A 17,910-nucleotide genomic window follows, 5' to 3' on the forward strand; every position below is an offset into this window, starting at 1 on the left:
TTTTCCGCTGTCCCGGTAAATCCCACGAGAGGGCGAATGGAATCATATTGCAAATGTACAAAACATCACGTATCACGACATGGCTGATGTCAAATTGGTGATGTTCAAAAATATATATATATATTTTTTTAAACAGTTACAGATCCAGTTGCAGCGTGTTCATATGAAACTTTTTAAGGTATGCTTTTTGAAATCTGACAAAGCGGCTGGATTAACGAGACGTTAAGTTTTAAACGATGTAAGAGACGTGTATTATCATAAATGTTTAATATTACGATTTTGCATCTTGATTTTGGCTAGCTCCGATTTCACCGGATGTTGTCGGATTTGATTCTGGTAATGGAATTTCTGCTGTAAGCGGTGTGAAGCGGTGAAATTAGCGCTCTATTCCAGTTTTTTACCTTTAATCCCAGAAAATTGACCTTAACTCAAAAATCGTTGAGACCTCGATGCCATCTTATTTCTGGGCTAAAAACCTATTTGGCCAAACCCGTGCTCACCGAGTTTCGTCTTCGAAGTCTTTACCATTTAGGAGAATTGGCCATGTCCGTTTGGTGATGTTTTGTCGATTTGCAATAAGCAGCCAGTCACCATCAGGTGGAATTTTCAGCAGAAAATGAAATAAAAAATGTTTAAATATAAAACGGAAAGCAAATATCCGAGAGACTTTATGTAATGACTTCCCTACATAAGGGACGCAAATGGCATTTGCTGTGTGATTGATGAGGATCTCCATATTGCAAATGTACGGCCCCTTACTGGAAGTCCGCAAATGTTTTTAAAATACGCAGACGGTCTCGGGCCATACCCCTGGGCCACATCTTCCGGGAAGTCATAAAATAAATAAAGTCTCTCGGACATTTGGTTTCCGTTTTATAACATTTTCAGATTGTGGAAAGCGGGGCGTCTCGTTGAACTCGGCACGGCCTAGAGACTATGGTGATGCCATTTATAGTGTTGATTTCAGTCTGTCATTTTGGTTATGGTTCATCACTCTTTAAACATATTGCAAATGTACAAAAGTCACACATCAAGTCAGCGTTCATCAGTCAATAAGAGATCATTCTGACACCAAACTGATACAAACTGACACCAAACCCACTTTGTCCAACTCGTTTATAATATAATAATAATATATGCCATTTAGCAGATGCTTTTATCCAAAGCGACTTACAGTCATGTGTGCATACATTCTACGTATGGGTGGTCCCGGGAATCTAACCCACTACCCTGGCGTTACAAGCGCCATGCTCTACCAACTGAGCTACAGAAGGTGGTTCCTCTCCATCACTCATTGTGTTGATTTCATTTTGTCCACTTGTTGATGGTTTTCACTGTTTAACATAGTGCTATATATCAATTGGGAAGTATAATTGCCTTTTGGACATGGTTCACAACCTTTTGGGTTTGGAAATCGACATCCTATGAACATACATGGCAAACAGACATAACATCCCGATTTTGCACTTTCAAAACTTTCATATTTTCACATTTTTTGGGACTTGATGTCCATTTGCAATATGAAAATTAACTTATTGATGCACCCATCCCGTTACCGGGAACATTTTCGTCAACATCCGCTGAATTGCAGAGCGCCAAATTCAAATTAAATAACTAAAAACATGTATTTTCATGAAAGCACAAGTGCAATATAGCAAAATACAGTTTAGCTTGTTGTTAATCCACCTGGCGTGTCAGATTTCAAAAAAGCTTTTCCGCGAAAGCATACCTTAGCGTTTATGTAAGGGACCGTACATTTGCTATATGGACTTTCTCACTAACCATACAGCAACTGCCGAAATGTTCCCTTAAGGTATGTAAGGACATCTCTCTCAGCAGACAAAACATTACAAACAGCTAGCAGCCAAGTAAATTGGTCACAAAAGTCAGAAAAGCAATAAAATGCATCGCTTACCTTTGATGATCTTCAGATTTTTGCACTCATGAGACTCCCAGTTACACAATACATGTTATTTTTGTCCCATAAAGATGATTTTTATATCCAAAATACCTCCATTTGGTTGTCACGTTATATTCAGAAATCCACAGCCTCGAGCGATCACGACCAGACAGAAGAAAATTCCAAATAGTATTCGTAAAGTTCGTAGAAACATGTCAAACGTTTTTTATAATCAATCCTCAGGTTGTTTTTACAATATATAATCAATAATATTTCAACCGGGACTGTAGCTTCTTCAACAGGAGAGAGAGAGAAAATGTCTGCTCCAAGCATGCAAAACGCTGCTGGCAACCAGCCATATAATGACGCGGTGTGATCTTTCTCGCTCATTTATCAAAATAAAAGCCTGAAACTATGTCTAAAGACTGTTCACACCATGGGGAAACCATAGGAAAGGAATCTGGTTGATATCCCTTTAAATAAAGCGAAGGCAGGCAATGGAACAGAGAGTTTTCAGGTAAAACAGCACTTCCGGGTTGGATTTTCCTCAGATTTTCGCCTGTAATAACAGAACTGTTATACTCACAGACAATATTTTGACAGTTTTGGAAACTTTAGAGTGTTTTCTTGTCACGAGTCCGACCGAGGGTGTTTCCCCTTCCCGGGCGGGTGGCGCTCGGCGGTCGTAATCACCGGCCTATTAGCTGCCACTGATTGTTTTTCCTCCCCCTCCTTGTATGTTTAGTGGTAGCACCTGTTCATGTTTAATTAGTTTGTCTTTATTAGACAGCCGGCCCGCCTGGTTGTTGTGCGGGATTATTTCAATGTAACCTTCGGCTCTGTTGGAGAGGTACGTGTTAGTGCCTGGTCGTGATCTTTTACCATTGTACTTTTTCATTCCCTGTGGTTGGGAACGTAACATTTGTGAGGACCGTGTGGTGCGTTGGTGCTATTAAAAGACGCACAGCATTGAACTCTGTCTCCTGCATTTGACTCCACACCCAAGACACCCGGAGCATTACATTTCTATCCTAATCTGACAATTATATGCATATTCTAGATTCTTCGCCTGAGAAATAGCTAGTTTCATTTGGGTAAGTTTTTCATCCAAACATCAAAATACTGCCCCTACACTCAACAGGGGACAGTATTAACAGGGGGCAGTAGTAACGGTGGAGCGCGCTCACCCTCCTTTAGATTTTTGCTGTTTGACACTTGTCATTTGCCATATGCCATTTTCAATATGGTTTGAATGAATTGGCGTCGAATTGAGTGGTATTTGCCATCGTGTATATGTTTCGTACACTGCCAAAATTGTCCCATTAATTATCCATTTCAGGGGGGTTTTGCCTTCCCGGAAGACCCAGCCCTGGGGCACGACCTGAGTCCATTAGCCTATTTTAATAACACTCGCGGGTGTCTACTAATCGACCTTACATTTGCAAAATGTAGATCCTCATTATTAACCATACGGGTAATGCCATCGGCTTCCCTTATGTAGGATATGTACGGAGTCTGCTGTTTATGATAATGCAGAGGATTTTACAAAGGTTGCTGTTGACGCATATCCCAAGGTAGTTATTGGGGTCAAATTTGTTTCCACTTTCGTGGATTGGGGTGATCAGTCCTTGGTTCCAAATATTGTGGAATAAGCCAAGCCAGAGGATGATGTTAAAGAGTTTAAGTATAGCCAATTTGTGGTTTGTATATTTTATCATTTCATTTAGGATACCACAAACCCCAAAGGCTTTTTTGGGGTGTTAGGGATTGTATTTTGTCCTGTACTTCAGTACGTGTAATTGGAGAATCCAGTGGGTTCTGGTAGTCGTTAATAGCTGAATCTAAGATTTGTATTTGAGTCAAAAGTTTGGACACACCTACTAGGGGGAGCTTCCATGAAATTAATTTCTGAAAACAAATCAATTAAATTAGATACCGTTAATGAGCATGTTGTTCATTCCTTTCACATTTTATGAGGTAATTCTCTTTCCCCATATGACAGTTTCCTGACATTTGAATAAAGTATCTTTGTAAATTTCAACGGTTTAATAAAAACACATTCTGCAAATCCTTTCAAGTATGAATGTTTTATTCAATTAACATTTGCATAAATGTATAATTAATTAATGGGTGAATGAGTGTGGCAGCAGAATCCTTTAGAAGGAACAGGTATGTTATGCTGTTCCACACGATGTGATGATTCAATCGAAAGCCTTTCGATGCAGAAACCCACTCATCGGGGATAACCTATACCTTAGAAGATTAAAGCCACACACATAGACACATTAAATAAATCAAAAGCCTACTAAACAGCCCAAGGAAATAAATAATTTATTATGTGATTAATATTTACACAACATCTTACAGAACATTAAATTATAAGCAATAACATGCTACTTACTACACATCACTAGAGTGCTAACAAAACAATAAAATCTATCTAAGTTCAAACAGAAGTGGAAACTAAAAGGAGCTACTTCAAACTAATTGAGACGATCATACTCTGTTACTATACATGTCTCCTTTCCTTTCTTTGCATGACAGATTGTGAAGCAAATCCCTAGCAGGCATAGTATCTCCACCTAGTGTTCATATTTCAGATCAGCACAGAGGACGTGAAGAAGACGAGGAGAGGAATCCACTGTAAACTGCTGTTACGGTATGGAGCCTATGGGAGAATCTCAATGGAATTTCTGTGATTCCTCGTGTCCTCTCTCCTCTGTCTCCTTTTCAAAACCCAATGAACGAGAAGGTTAGATATCACACCCCTCCAAACCTTCTCATCTAATGGGTTTTGAGAAAAAGGTGAAGAGAGAGGTCATGAAGAATCAAAGAAATTGAATGAAGACTCTCCCTATGTCTTGGTTGTGGCCCGGCCCATCAGAGCCTTCTTGGTGTTCCTCTCTGGCCTCAGCAGGATGATGTAACACTTTGGGCCGAACAGAGCCACCAGAAGGCCAAAGCTGGAAGCTAAGATGGCGAATATCTCCACAGCGTCTGCATACTTCCCAGGAGAGCTGATGTAGGCAGGGACGAAAGAGATCCACACAGCACAGAAGATGAGCATGCTGAAGGTGATGAACTTGGCCTCGTTGAAGTTGTCTGGAAGATTCCTTGCCAGGAAAGCCAAGAGGAAGCTAAGGAACGCCAGGAGGCCGATGTAGCCTAACAACGCTCCGAACCCTGCTACCGACCCCACCACACACTCATATACAATCTTATCAATATGGTAGCGTGTATTTTTGTGTGGAGTTGGAGAGGCTGAAACCAGCCAGGCTGTGCAGATAGCAGCCTGGAATGAGGTGAGAACCAGGACTGTTCCTCTCTGCTGCCCAGCACCAAACCACTTCAGGCTGGCATTGCCCCCAGGCTTAGAGGTCCTAAACACAGCCAGCACCACCATTGTCTTCACCAGTATACAGGAGACACAGAGAACAAAGCTGATACCAAATGCTGCATGCCTCAGCTGACACGTCCACAGCCGGGGCCGGCCAATGAACAGCAGCGAGCACAGGAAGCAGAGTTTGAGTGAAAGCAGAAGCAGGAAGCTCAGCTCAGAGTTGTTGGCCTTGACAACAGGTGTGTTCCGGTAGCGGGTGAAGATTCCGAGGACCACTGCACAGATGAGGGCTCCTAGCAACGAGGCGGTCATCAAGGAGATGCCCAGGGATTCCTGGTAGGAGAGGAACTCAACCCCCTTAGGGATGCAGAGGTCACGCTCCGGGCTGGACCAGAAGTCCTCTGGACATCTCGAGCACTCGGCCGAGTCTGACAGAAAGACAGACAAAGAATATTTGGAAAACCTTTTCTACAGCCCGAAACCACACTCAAATTCTTTAAATTATATTAATTTCACTGACCTGTGGTGTTGCTGACCTCTCCCTCAGCACAGGAGATGCAGTCGAAGCAGCAGACAGGCTCCCCCTTCTTCCTGGCTACACGGGTGCCTGGGGGACAGCTCTCACTGCACACTGATCGTGGAGGCTATAAGGACGAAGGTGAGGGGGAATTTAAGCTTTATTTAACTAGGCAAGTGAGTTAAATATGCAGTTTTATATGCCCATATTAATACATCCATATTTACACACTCATTTCTAATGATTCTTTGCCCTCCACTGGTATATGTTTACACTGTTTATGTTGCAGTAGTGAAATATGCTATATTACTGTATCATTTATATATAACCTTTTTTGACTCAAAGTTCCAGAAAATTCTGTCCTCGTCCAGTGTGAGCTCTTGTCCTGCGGGGGCTGATTCGTCGATCACACCCACATTCTCCACCTGTACGCTCCCATCCTGGAGCCACGCCCAGTTCATAATGTCATAGATGGCCAGGGCGTCCCCGTTGTCATCGAAAGAAACGTGATCACCTAACCCTGTGGTGAAATTAACCCTCTGCAGGTAATGGACCAGCTGGTCAGAGGAGGGGGATGGAGGGATGGAGGGAACAGAGGGAAGAGAGGAAAGAGGAGGAGTTTATGTAGACAAAAGACGGTATGAAGTAAGGGAACCTTGACTAAGAAAACAGGAAACAGAAGTAAACAGTTGGCAAAGTGTACGTCTGCATCTGTTTGTGCGTATGTGTGTGTGTGTATCGCACCTGCCAGTGCTCCAGTCTCTGTAGGCTGGCACAGCGGTTCCCACTAAAAGGTCCTCTCCCTGGCACACACTGCAGTAGGTCATGCAGGGCATGGGCCAGGGCGTACACTGCCTTATACACGTTATACTCCGGTCTGAGCTCAGACACGTCCCCATAGTTGGTCTCCACATCCCTCAGGTCCTCCTGACCTGTACATACATCACCCCCAGCCTCCACCCAACCTGCTGGGGGCTCCAACCTGCACCCAAACACAGCCTCCCAGAACTGTCTCACCTTATCAGAACAGAGAAAGGAATGTTTTAGAGGAACACTAGTTTTTTTCTTCTGTAATGTAGTATTTGTAGGCAAAGTAGCCCTTTAAATGTTTTAAACATAATGTATGAAGTAATTAAATGGTTGGAGTTGAAAGACAACTACTTCACCATGTTGTTTCCAGGGTTATTGTCAGGATGGTCGTCGGGGCGGATGCTAAGCAGGAAGTCCCTGAGGCCGGGAATCTCTCCACGACGGATGGCGATACCCAGGGTACCCCCAAGGTAGGGCATGAGACGGGGGGTGTGAAACACAGAGGAGGAGGACCAGGCTTCACTGGCAATCCACTGGAGACCCTTCACATTCTGCACCACCACCTTGTAAAACATTTTTTTATACTTTATATAATCTTGGCATCAAGAACAACACAATGATAATACGCTGTAATACTTTTATACACTTTTGTTTGTGAGCGTAACATTGGGGCGGCAGGGTAGCCTAGTGGTTAGAGCGTTGGACTATTAACTGAAAGGTTGCAAGTTCGAATCCCCGAGCTGACAAGGTCCAAATCTGTCGTTCTGCCCCTGAACAGGCAGTTAACCCACTGTTCCTAGGCCGTCATTGAAAATAAGAATTTGTTCTTAACTGACTTGCCTAGTAAAATAAAGGTATAAAAAAAAATACATCCTACAGCTGTAATTAGGGCTTTAGAATGAATTTGCTGATACTTTATTGAGGAAAAAACAGCCAGATATCTTAATAAGATGGACACACTAACTGTCCAGGGCCACCGATACGTAAAATATATGCACACATCACTGATGTGTGATGGCTTTAGATAATAGCATCTGCTAAATGGTATTACTAATATTATTATGATGTGTAAATCTCTCTGGATTAGAATCTCTGACACTAAAATAATAATATATATAATAAACTAAAATGTGGATGTATTGTAAGAGTTATTGTAAATCAACTGTCAAGATAAAATAATCTCTGAACCTCATCCACCAGAGGGAGCAGGTAGGCCTCGTTGGAGAACACCACCACCACACGAGCAGAGGAGCTCTTGATCTCTCCCACGATCCTCTGCAGCTCAGTGGGGCGGTTGTCTTTGGGCAGGACCTGGGAATAGGCCACACAGCCCCCTGACTCGGCCAGGCTTGAGTGGAAGGACCGGGCAGCATGAACTCCGTAGTCATCATCACTGAACACCAGTCCCACCCAGGTCCAACCCAACCGACGTAGGATCTGGATCATGGCTCGCACCTGAGATCACATCAACAGAGATTAGACATTACTGGTGTTATTACAGAGACTGGAGAGTATAGAGAGATCAACATAAACTACATACATTATTTTTGTCACCTTTTATTTAACCTTATCTAAGATGTTTTATTTTTTTTAACCTCTTATTTAACTGTAATGCCGCTACACAGTATAAAGTGGATAGTGAGTATACATGGGAGCTGACGGTTCACTGTGTAATCATGTCATTGTAGCCTTCTTAGAGACAGACCTGGAAGGCGTCACTGGGGATGGTTCTGAAGAATGATGGGTATTTTCCCCGGTCGCTCAGACAGGAACACGTGGCGTAATGACTCACCTGAGGGAGAGAAATATACAATGATTAATTTGTTATTCTTCAATGAATTAATATAATCTAAAGGTTTCATACCTAGACACATTTAAGACCTAAACATGCTGTTTCTCACTCAAAGTGTGCTTTTGGAATACAAGAAGGACATTTCCAATAATGATGTCATCTTTCTATTCTTTCTGATTTACCATGGGAACCCGGAACAGCCCTAGGACACTGGAGATGGCGATGGAGTGTGTGGACCCTGGGTCTCCCACAATCCCTAGCACCGGGGGTGACCCAGAACAAGTCTCATCCAATAGGAACTCTTCCTCTGTCCCACTGGCCAATGACATGGCAGCACGGAACGATACTCCCAGCTTCAGGCAGTTGTCGTAGAGCTGGTATCCGAGCTTGATGTTGGGCAGAAGGTCAGGGTTTCTGTTGATCTCATCTACAGCAAACGCCATAGTCTGGGCCTGCTGGAAACCAAAACTGTCAAAACTGACAGAGAAAAGGAACATTCAATCAATTTGTAAATGTTTTAAATCGCTCTAGAGGTGTTGAACCCTGTGCACCTCTTAAGGAGTGTGAGAGAGTGTTGTCAAGGGGTTGAGAGGAGAAAACAAGTTACTTCTGTCAAGGATAGATAATAAAATAGTTTAGTCTTTATAAAGGGAAATTTGCTTAGAAAACAATGGAATACACACAATTTATTCAGAGATATTTTGAAACCGCAATGTACTATTCACCAATGTAACAAGAACCCAGTTGGTCTCCGGCACCAGGGTTGGTTAACACTGATCATAGTGAGGCTTCTTATAGTAGGGATGTCTATCTGTCCTTTTTAGGAGAGGTGCAGACACACATCCAGTCCAGTCCAGTCCAGTAGATGAATACTCACCCCTCACAGTAGAGCTGCTGGGGTTCTGATGTGAAAGACAGCTCAGGGAACACAGTGAAGTAGTGGACCTCAAACAGACCTCCCAGAATCACATCACCCTTCTGGTACATCCCATTCAGACTGAACTGCTCCCGCAGACGACAGGACGAGGAAGTGGACGAGGCAGAGGAGTAGTTCAATAGAAGGCTCAGAGATGAGGAGTTCAGTATCATGACTATAGATAGGTAAAGGTTAATATATTGCCTGACCTTCATAGCTGTACTCTGTCTCTCCCCGTCTCTCTCTTGCTTACTCTCTCTCCCTCTCTTTTATAGTGTAGAGTTGGGGGGGGGGTTGGGAGGGGAGGCAGGGTGGAGAGATTGCAGGGGTAGGGGAGGCAGGGGTTGGCTGGTAAGGGAGGGGAGTTAGGGGGGAGGTGGACCAAGTTGCAGGTAGGAGCTGAGACGTTGGAGTGTCAGAGAAAGACGATATGTGAACTGTTGCCACACGAAAAGGGCAACCAGGGAAGAACAAACACCATTTTAAATACATATTCATGCTTATTTATTTTCCCTTTTGTTAGCACATCGTTACAACACTGTATTTAGACATAATATGACATTTGAAATGTCTCTTTTCCTTTGGAACTTTTGTCAGTTGAATGTCAGATTTTTTATTGCACTTTTGTTTATTATCTATTTCACTTGCTTTGGCAAAGTGAACATATGATTCACATGCCATTAAAACCCTTTGCATTTAATTGAAAGAACTATTACACACCTCCAAGTTATTCCACCATGTGTCCTGTAGGTGAACTGTTTTTCTCCCTCTCCCCCCTCTCTTCATCCTACATGTCAATTGCAGGTCACACACCTGGCCACTGACCCCCACACATTTTTATTGAGCTCCTCTGTGGACACACACACACACACACACACACACACACACACACACACACACACACACACACACACACACACACACACACACACACCTCCATGTGTTCAATTTAATTTTCTCTGATCTGTACTGGAATCAGCGCTGCTGAACACCCTATCCGTTGGCAACACAGTCTGTCTGCACCGTCATCATGTCACAAACTCTCTGTAACTCTCTCTCACTACAAAGAGTTTACTGTCATATCATTGCACAATGCATATGTACAAAACGTAGGAAGAGCAACAGAACTTTAAATTCTATAAATGGATTATCTTCTCATCCCTTACATTGTTAGTGGTCTTCATATTCATACAATTTGATATTATTTAACTCTGTAATTTCCTAAAGTTCAGTATTTAGTGTCATGAAAAACATCAGGCACTGCTCTACTTCTGTGTGGGTCCTAGTGATTGGCCTGTCCTGCTGTCAATCATCTGATTTTGTCACGCCCTGACCTTAGTTATTTTGTTGTCTTTATTATTTTTGGTTAGGTCAGGGTGTGAGAAGGGTGGTTGGTTTAGTTTTTGTATTGTCTAGGTGCTTTTATCCTGTCTTGGGTTTTGTATCTCTATTAGGTTTTAGCATGTCTAGGTATATGTAGGTCTATGGTGGCCGGAATTGGTTCCCAATCAGAGGCAGCTGTTTATCGTTGTCTCTGATTGGGGATCCTATTTAGGTGGCCATTTTCCATGTTAGTCTTGTGGGTTATTATTCTGTGTTTAGTTGCCTGTTTCGCACTAGTCATATTGCATCAAAGTTTGTTTTGTTATTTTGTATAGTATTGTTCAGTGTTGCATTCGTTTAATAAAATAGAATGTACACTTATCACGCTGCGCCTTGGTCTCCTCACGACGAACGTGACAGATTTATACAGTAAAGCCGGTGTGATGACCTCAATAAGGCAGCTCAACTAACTGTCTGAGAAACATCACACAAGCCTCCTCTCTAGCATAAACCACAAATATTCTCACCTTCTCACCCACTCTAAGTCTATACCCCCTTTGGCCACTTGCAGGTCACACACCTGGCAGGTCGCACACACTAGTCCTTGGCTTTGTCCACAATGCGGAAACAGTCATTGGGATTCCCCCCTCTGGTTAGAGTGTAAACTCTTCTTCTAGACTCACAATAAGCATCTCCAATCCAAAATCAAATCTAGAATCGGCTTCCTATTTCACAACAAAGCATCCTTCACTCATGTTGCCAAACATAAAGTACCCTCTTAAAACTGACTATCCTACCGATCCTTGACTTCGGCGATTTCATTTACAAAATAGCCTCCAACACTCTACTCAGCAAATTGGATGTAGTCTATCACAGTGCCATCCGTTTCATCACCAAAGCCCCATATACTACCCACCACTGCGACCTGTATGCACTCGTTGGCTGGCCCTTGTTACATAGCTGGCTCCAGGCCATCTATAAGTCTTTGCAAGGTAAAGCCCCGCCTTACCTCAGCTCACTGGTCTCTATAGCAGCACCCACCCGTAGCACGCGCTCCAGCAGGTATATTTCACTGGCCATCCCCAAAGCCAACACCTCCTTTTGGCCACCTTTCCTTCCAGTTCTCTGCTGCCAATGACTGGATCGAATTGCAAAAATCACTGAAGCTGGTTACTCATATCTCCCTCACTAACTTTAAGCATCAGCTGTCAGAGCAGCTTACCGATCACTGTATGTGTACACAGCCCATCTGTAAATAGCCCACTCAACTCATCCCCATATTGTTCTTTTTTTGTTGCTATTTTGCACCCCAGTATCCCCACTGGCACATCATCATCTGCACATCACTTCAGTGTTAATGCTAAATTTAAATGATTTCACCACTCTGGCCTATTTTTTGCCTTACCTCCCAAACCTTACTATATTTGCACACACGGTGCATCAATTTTTCTATTGTGTTATTGACTGTAAGTTTGTCTATCCCATTTGTAACTCTGTGTTGTTGTTTTTGTCGCACTGGTTTGCTTTATCTTGGCCAGATCGCTGTTGTAAATGAGAACTTGTTCTCATCTGGCCTATCAGGTTAAATAATGGTGAAATAAAAATAAATAAATACAATTCTCAGTTCCATCTCCTATTTGCATGGAGCAACAGCGGACTGGGGCTACAGCTAGGTCTGGGGCAAGGGTTGAGGCGGGGGATAGGGTTTGGGCTGAAGCTGGGGCTAGGGTTGGGGCTGGGGCTTGGGGTTAGGAATGGGGCTGGGGCTGGGTGGGGGTTTGGGGCGTGGGGCTGGGTTGGGGCTGGGGCTGGGTTGGGGCTGGGGCTGGGTTGGGGCTGGGTTGGGGCTGGGAAATGGGGCTGGGGCTGGGTGGGGTTTGGGGCTGGGACTAAGGGGGGCTCTGGGTTGGGGCTGGCTGAGGTTTGGGGCTGGGACTGGGGTTTGGGGCTCTGGGTTGGGGCTGAGGTTTGGGGCTGGGACTAAGGTTGGGGCTCGGGCTAGGGTTGGGGCAAGGGTGTGGGAGTCTGGGTGATGGTGAGCTGCCTGTGTTTCAGTCTGAGGGGGATGTAGTTATAGGTGGTCTGATCTGTCCACTACCTGGCCCTGGAGCCAGAGCACAGCTACAAGACAAAGCCTCAGCACACACAGTGCAATGGGTGAGTGAGCGTATGGTAATGTATGGTAATCATGATTTAACAACAATTATTGCGACTGACTGTTATTTTCTCTCCTAGAGCACGGAATTAATATATTTCCTTTCAGTTTTCCTTCTGTTCTCTCCACCTCCCTCTGTAGTTTTGACCACAGAGTCTTCCGTTGGATGATTACCATGGTGTTTGTGGTGGATGAGATTAACCGTAACTCAACTTTACTGCCAGGTGTGAGGCTGGGCTACAGAATCCTGGACAGCTGTGACCACATCCAAACCAGCCTGAGAGGGGTGCTATCCATGGTCACTGGGAGGAGGACTGAGGAGAACATAGAGGAGGGGGTGGAGAAGAGCATGCGTGGGTGCCTGGCCTCCTCCACTTGTACATTTCTTCAGTGAAAACATTGTACTGAGAAAATTCCAAATTGGCTTTTTACCAAATTGTCGTACGACAGAACACGTATTCACCCTGCAAACTTACACATAACATGACATCTGAAATGTCTTTATTCTTTTGGAACTTTTGTGAGAGTAATGTTTACTGTACATTGCTTTATTGTTTATCATCTATTTCACTTGCTTTGGCAATGTAAACATAGGTTTCCCATGCCAATAAAGCCCTTAAATTGAATTGTTTTGAATTGAAATTGAATTTAGTTTGAGAGAGAGAAAAAAAGAAAGAGAGAGAGATAGAAAGAAAGAAAGAAAGAGAAAGAGAAAGCGAGAGAGGTTTTTACATTGCCACCTGAACTTCTCAGTCAGACATGCCTGCCACTTTTTCCTGTAACTTATTGTCTGTGTTCCTCAAGGTGCGTTCCTCCAGGTGTGTTCCTCCAGGTGCGTTCCACCAGGTGAGTTCCTCTCGGTGCGTTCCTCCAGGTGAGTTCCTCCCGGTGCGTTCCTCCAGGTGCCTTCCTCCAGGTGAGACTACCTCCAGGTGAGTTCCTCCAGGTGAGTTCCTCCAGGTGCGTTCCTCTAGGTGAGTTCCTCTAGGTGCGTTCCTCCAGGTGAGTTCCTCCCGGTGCGTTCCTCCAGGTGCCTTCCTCCAGGTGAGACTACTCCAGGTGAGTTCCTCCAGGTGAGTTCCTCCAGGTGAGTTCCTCTAGGTGCGTTCCTCTAGGTGAGTTCCTCTAGGTGCGTTCCTCCCGGTGCGTTCCTCCAGGTGCCTTCCTCCAGGTGAGACTACTCCAGGTGAGTTCCTCCACGGTGAGTTCCTCCAGGTGAGTTCCTCCAGGTGAGTTCCTCTAGGTGCGTTCCTCTAGGTGAGTTCCTCTAGGTGCGTTCCTCCAGGTGAGTTCCTCCAGGTGAGTTCCTCCAGGTGAGTTTCTCCAGGTGAGTTTCTCCAGGTGAGTTCCTCCAGGTGAGTTACTGCAGACTGTGCCCAGCGACATGTTCCAGGTGTCAAGAAAGACGAGAAAGTTTTAGACAACATAACAGAGACTATGGGCAATATTTTCATATTGCAAAAGCAATGAGTTAAGCAATGAGTTAAGTATTTTTCAGTTTACTAAACCGTAGTTAAATAATTGCCTCCTTACAATGCAAATTGTTGAGGAACATTTTCTAATTAAATGGTGTGAGATTACAATAATGTTCGTGTTAAATTTTTCAACACATCAACACATTGCTTATTGCTGTTACTGTGGCAAGAAAAAGTATGTGAACACATTGGAATTGTCTGGATTTCTGCATAAATTGGTCAAAAAATGTCACAACAATAGACAAACACAGTGTGCTTCCACTAATAACACACACATTATTGCTGGAAAGGGTTACAAAAGTATCTCTAAAAGCCTTGATGTTCATCAGTCCATTGTAAGACAAATTGTCACACCCTGACCTTAGAGATCCTTTTAATTCTCTATTTGTTTAGGTCAGGGTGTGACTAGGGTGGGCAATCTATGTTTTCTATTTCTTTGTTGGCCTGGTATGTTTCCCAATCAGAGGCAGTTGTCTATCGTTGTCTCTGATTGGGGATCATATTTAGGCAGCCTTTTCCCACCTGTTGTTTGTGGGATCTTGTTTTTGTGTAGCTGCCTGTGAGTAGCCCATAACGTCATGTTTCATTTTCTCCTGTATTGTTTTTGGTGAGTTGCATATTTATTAAACATGTGGAACTCTAAGTACGCTGCGCTTTGGTCCATTCATTCAGACGAGTGTGACAGAAGATTCCACCACCCACGGACCAAGCAGCGTGCCCAGGAGGAGCAGGGATCCTGGGCCTGGGAGGAAAGCCAGAAGTGGAGGACATCCTGGACGTGGGACGAAATCATGGCAGGAGACAGAAGCCTGCCATGGAAGCAGGCGGAGGCAGCGAAGGAGCAACAACAACGACACCGGGGTTCGCGGCCACGACGGAAGCCCGAGAAGCAGCCTCAAAAAAAATGTTTTGGGGGGGAACACACGGATTGGTTGGCGGAGCCGAGGTGCGAATTATAGCCAGTTCACACGGGGTGGTCGGCGGAGCCGAGCGGTGAACCAGAGCCATTCTGGGAGAGGAAGGTGAACTTGGAGGGGAGTGAAGGGAGTGAATCAGAGACAGTTAAGGAGGATGGGGAAATTGGAGGAGAGAGTTATGAGAGAGCTGTTGTGTTGGTGCATGAGGCACGACATTCGGCCTAAAGAGCGTGTCCTCAGTTTAATGCCACCTGAGACAGCTCTCCGTACTGGTCCTGAGGAGCTTGCTATTTGGTGTAGACTGTTCCCGGCCCCACGCGCCAGGTCTCCAGTACGCCTCCCCAGCCCTGCACGTCCTGTGCCAGCTCTCTGCACTCGCTTTGAGGAGCGTGTTATCATTCCGGTACAATGTGTGCTGGTACTACGCACCGTGTCTCCAGTGCTACTTCCACAGCCCGGTACGTCCTGTGCCAGCTCCCTGCACTTGCTGTGCGAAGGTTGTCATCTGTCCAGGACACGTTTGCCAGCTCTACGCTCCAGACCTCCAGTGCGGCCTCCGGTACGTCCTGTGCCGGCTCCACACTCCAGGCCTCCTGTGCATCTCCCCAGCCCGGTACGTCCTGTGCCAGCTCCAAGCACCAGGCCTCCTGTGCGTCTCCCCAGTCCGGTACATCCTGTGCCAGCTTCACGACCCAGGTCTCCAGTGACGGTCGGTAGTCCAGAGCCTCCAGCCACAGTAGGCAGTCCAGAGCCTCCAGCGACGGTCGGCAGTCCAGAGCCTCCAGCGACGGTCGGCAGTCCGGAGACTCCTGCGAGGCTTCCCAGTCCGGAGCCTCCTGCGAGGGTTCCCAGTCCGGAGTCCCCGGCAACAATCCACGGTCTGGTTCCTCCGGCAACGATCCATGGTCTGGAGCCTCTGGCGACGATCCACAGTCCGGAGTCTCCGGCAACGACATACCGGGGAAAAGTGTGTTTAATTGCCTTGTTCAGGGGCAGAACGACGGATTTCTACCTTGTCAGCTCAGGGATTCATTCCAGCAACCTTTCGGTTACTGGCCCAACACTCTAACCACTAGGCTACCTGCAGTATACCATTGCTCAGGAGAAGTGTAACACCAGCACCTATTTTACACTGATAGGAACGATGTGTGTTTGGGGTTGTGTGCGTGCGTGTGTAAATACGATTATTAATCTATTTCTAGTCATATTTAATCGTCCCTCTATGTTAAGTGTTGGTACTGCATACCTCCCTCTCTTTTCCCATCAGATGTAACACCAACGGAGGAGGCTGAATCTCAGCAATCAGTTTTCCATCAGCTCTTACACCACCTCAAGAGGCTAAATCTCACCAATAATTTTGATGACAACGGGAAGCCCCTTCCTTTGTTATTAACTGGCAGAAGGTCAGCAGTGGATATATAAAGTTCCAGAAGGTAGGAATCTATGATGGCTCTGCCCTCCCTCAGCCAACAGCTGCAGATAGAAGACAGCGCTATCGTGTGGACAGGAGGGCCATCACAGGTGGGTTGTAGTAGAAGAAGTGGTGGTGGGTGATGTTTCCATTTAAGCAACATTTATGATTCTGTTTTCCTTATCTGAATTAAACTTTCCGCAAATAAGACTTAAGTAGCCCTATTTTGAGATGTGAGGTATCACGATCTCTTTCAATAATGGCAGGAATGGAGGAGGTCTTTATTCCAGTGAGATTGCTAAAGCGAACACAGCCATGTTTAGTTTTGCCCAACCGAGGTCGAGGCACAGACACGGTCTCAATGGGGATAGCTGAGCTGACTACACTGACTGTGCTAGTGGCAGACTCCACTATGCTGGCAGGCTGGCTAACAGCCTGCTGCCTGGCCTGCACCCTATGTCATTGTGGAGCTAGGGGAGTTAGAGCCCTGTCTATGTTCGTAGATAAGATGAGAGCACCCCTCCAGCTAGGATGGAGTCTGTCACTCCTCAACAGGCCAGGCCTGGTCCTGTTTGTGGGTGCGTCCCAGAATCTACAAATTCCCAATTATCTACAAATGCTATCTTTTGGGAGGGGCAGAAAACAGTTTTCAACCAGCGATTGAGTTGTGAGACTCTGCTGTGGAGCTCATCACTTCCCCTGACTGGGAGGGGGCCAGAGACAATTACTCGATGCGACACATCTTTCTAGCTGATTTACACGCGGATGACTGTTTCATGACTGTTTCATCCTAACGTCGTTGGTGCCGACGTGGATAACAATATCTCTATACTCTCTACACTCGCCAGTTTTATCCTTAAGCCAGCACCATCTTCAGATTAGCCTTAACGTTGATAGCCCTGCCCCCTGGTAAACAGTGTATGATCGCTGGATGATTCGTTTTACGTCTAATACTGCGGGTAATGGAGTCACCAATGTCTAGGATTTTCAATTTGTCAGAGCTAATGGTGGGAGCCTTTGGCGTCTCAGACCCCGTAACGGGAGGTAGAGACCAGAGAATACTCGGGCTCTGACTCCGACTAGCTGCTTCATGGGGACAACCGCATTTCCCTCCAGAAGCCATGAGAAAGTTGTCTGGCTGTGGGGACCGTGCGAGGGGATTTATACTAACGTTACTCTTTGTACTTTCTGGTGGCACAGACTCTGTTTCATCCTTTCCTACACTGAAATTACCCTTGCCTAACGATTGCGTCTGAAGCTGGGCTTGGAGCACAGCTATCCCCACCGTAAGGCGATCGTTCTCCTGTATATAATGAGTACAGCGACTGCAATTAGAATGCATCATGTTAATGTT

At 45.3% G+C, this 17,910-nt stretch overlaps 1 protein-coding gene and 1 pseudogene across 1 annotated transcript; one reads left to right on the forward strand and one right to left on the reverse strand.

Moving 5' to 3' along the window:
• The window catches only part of LOC127909040 (extracellular calcium-sensing receptor-like), a 63,126-nt pseudogene that overhangs the window by 44,523 nt on the left and 693 nt on the right, over positions 1 to 17,910 (forward strand).
• LOC127908838 (extracellular calcium-sensing receptor-like) lies at positions 3,969 to 9,498 on the reverse strand. The gene is made up of 9 exons (XM_052468530.1): positions 9,237 to 9,498; positions 8,542 to 8,836; positions 8,273 to 8,359; positions 7,756 to 8,022; positions 6,924 to 7,130; positions 6,502 to 6,774; positions 6,087 to 6,314; positions 5,761 to 5,884; positions 3,969 to 5,668 (listed from the first exon to the last, which is right to left on the reverse strand). Exons 1-9 carry the CDS (start codon positions 9,488 to 9,490, stop codon positions 4,755 to 4,757), a joined length of 2,649 nt encoding a protein of 882 aa, XP_052324490.1. The 5' UTR covers positions 9,491 to 9,498; the 3' UTR covers positions 3,969 to 4,754.

This window comes from Oncorhynchus keta, chromosome 18, assembly GCF_023373465.1.
Source record: "Oncorhynchus keta strain PuntledgeMale-10-30-2019 chromosome 18, Oket_V2, whole genome shotgun sequence".
Taxonomy (NCBI): domain Eukaryota; kingdom Metazoa; phylum Chordata; class Actinopteri; order Salmoniformes; family Salmonidae; genus Oncorhynchus; species Oncorhynchus keta.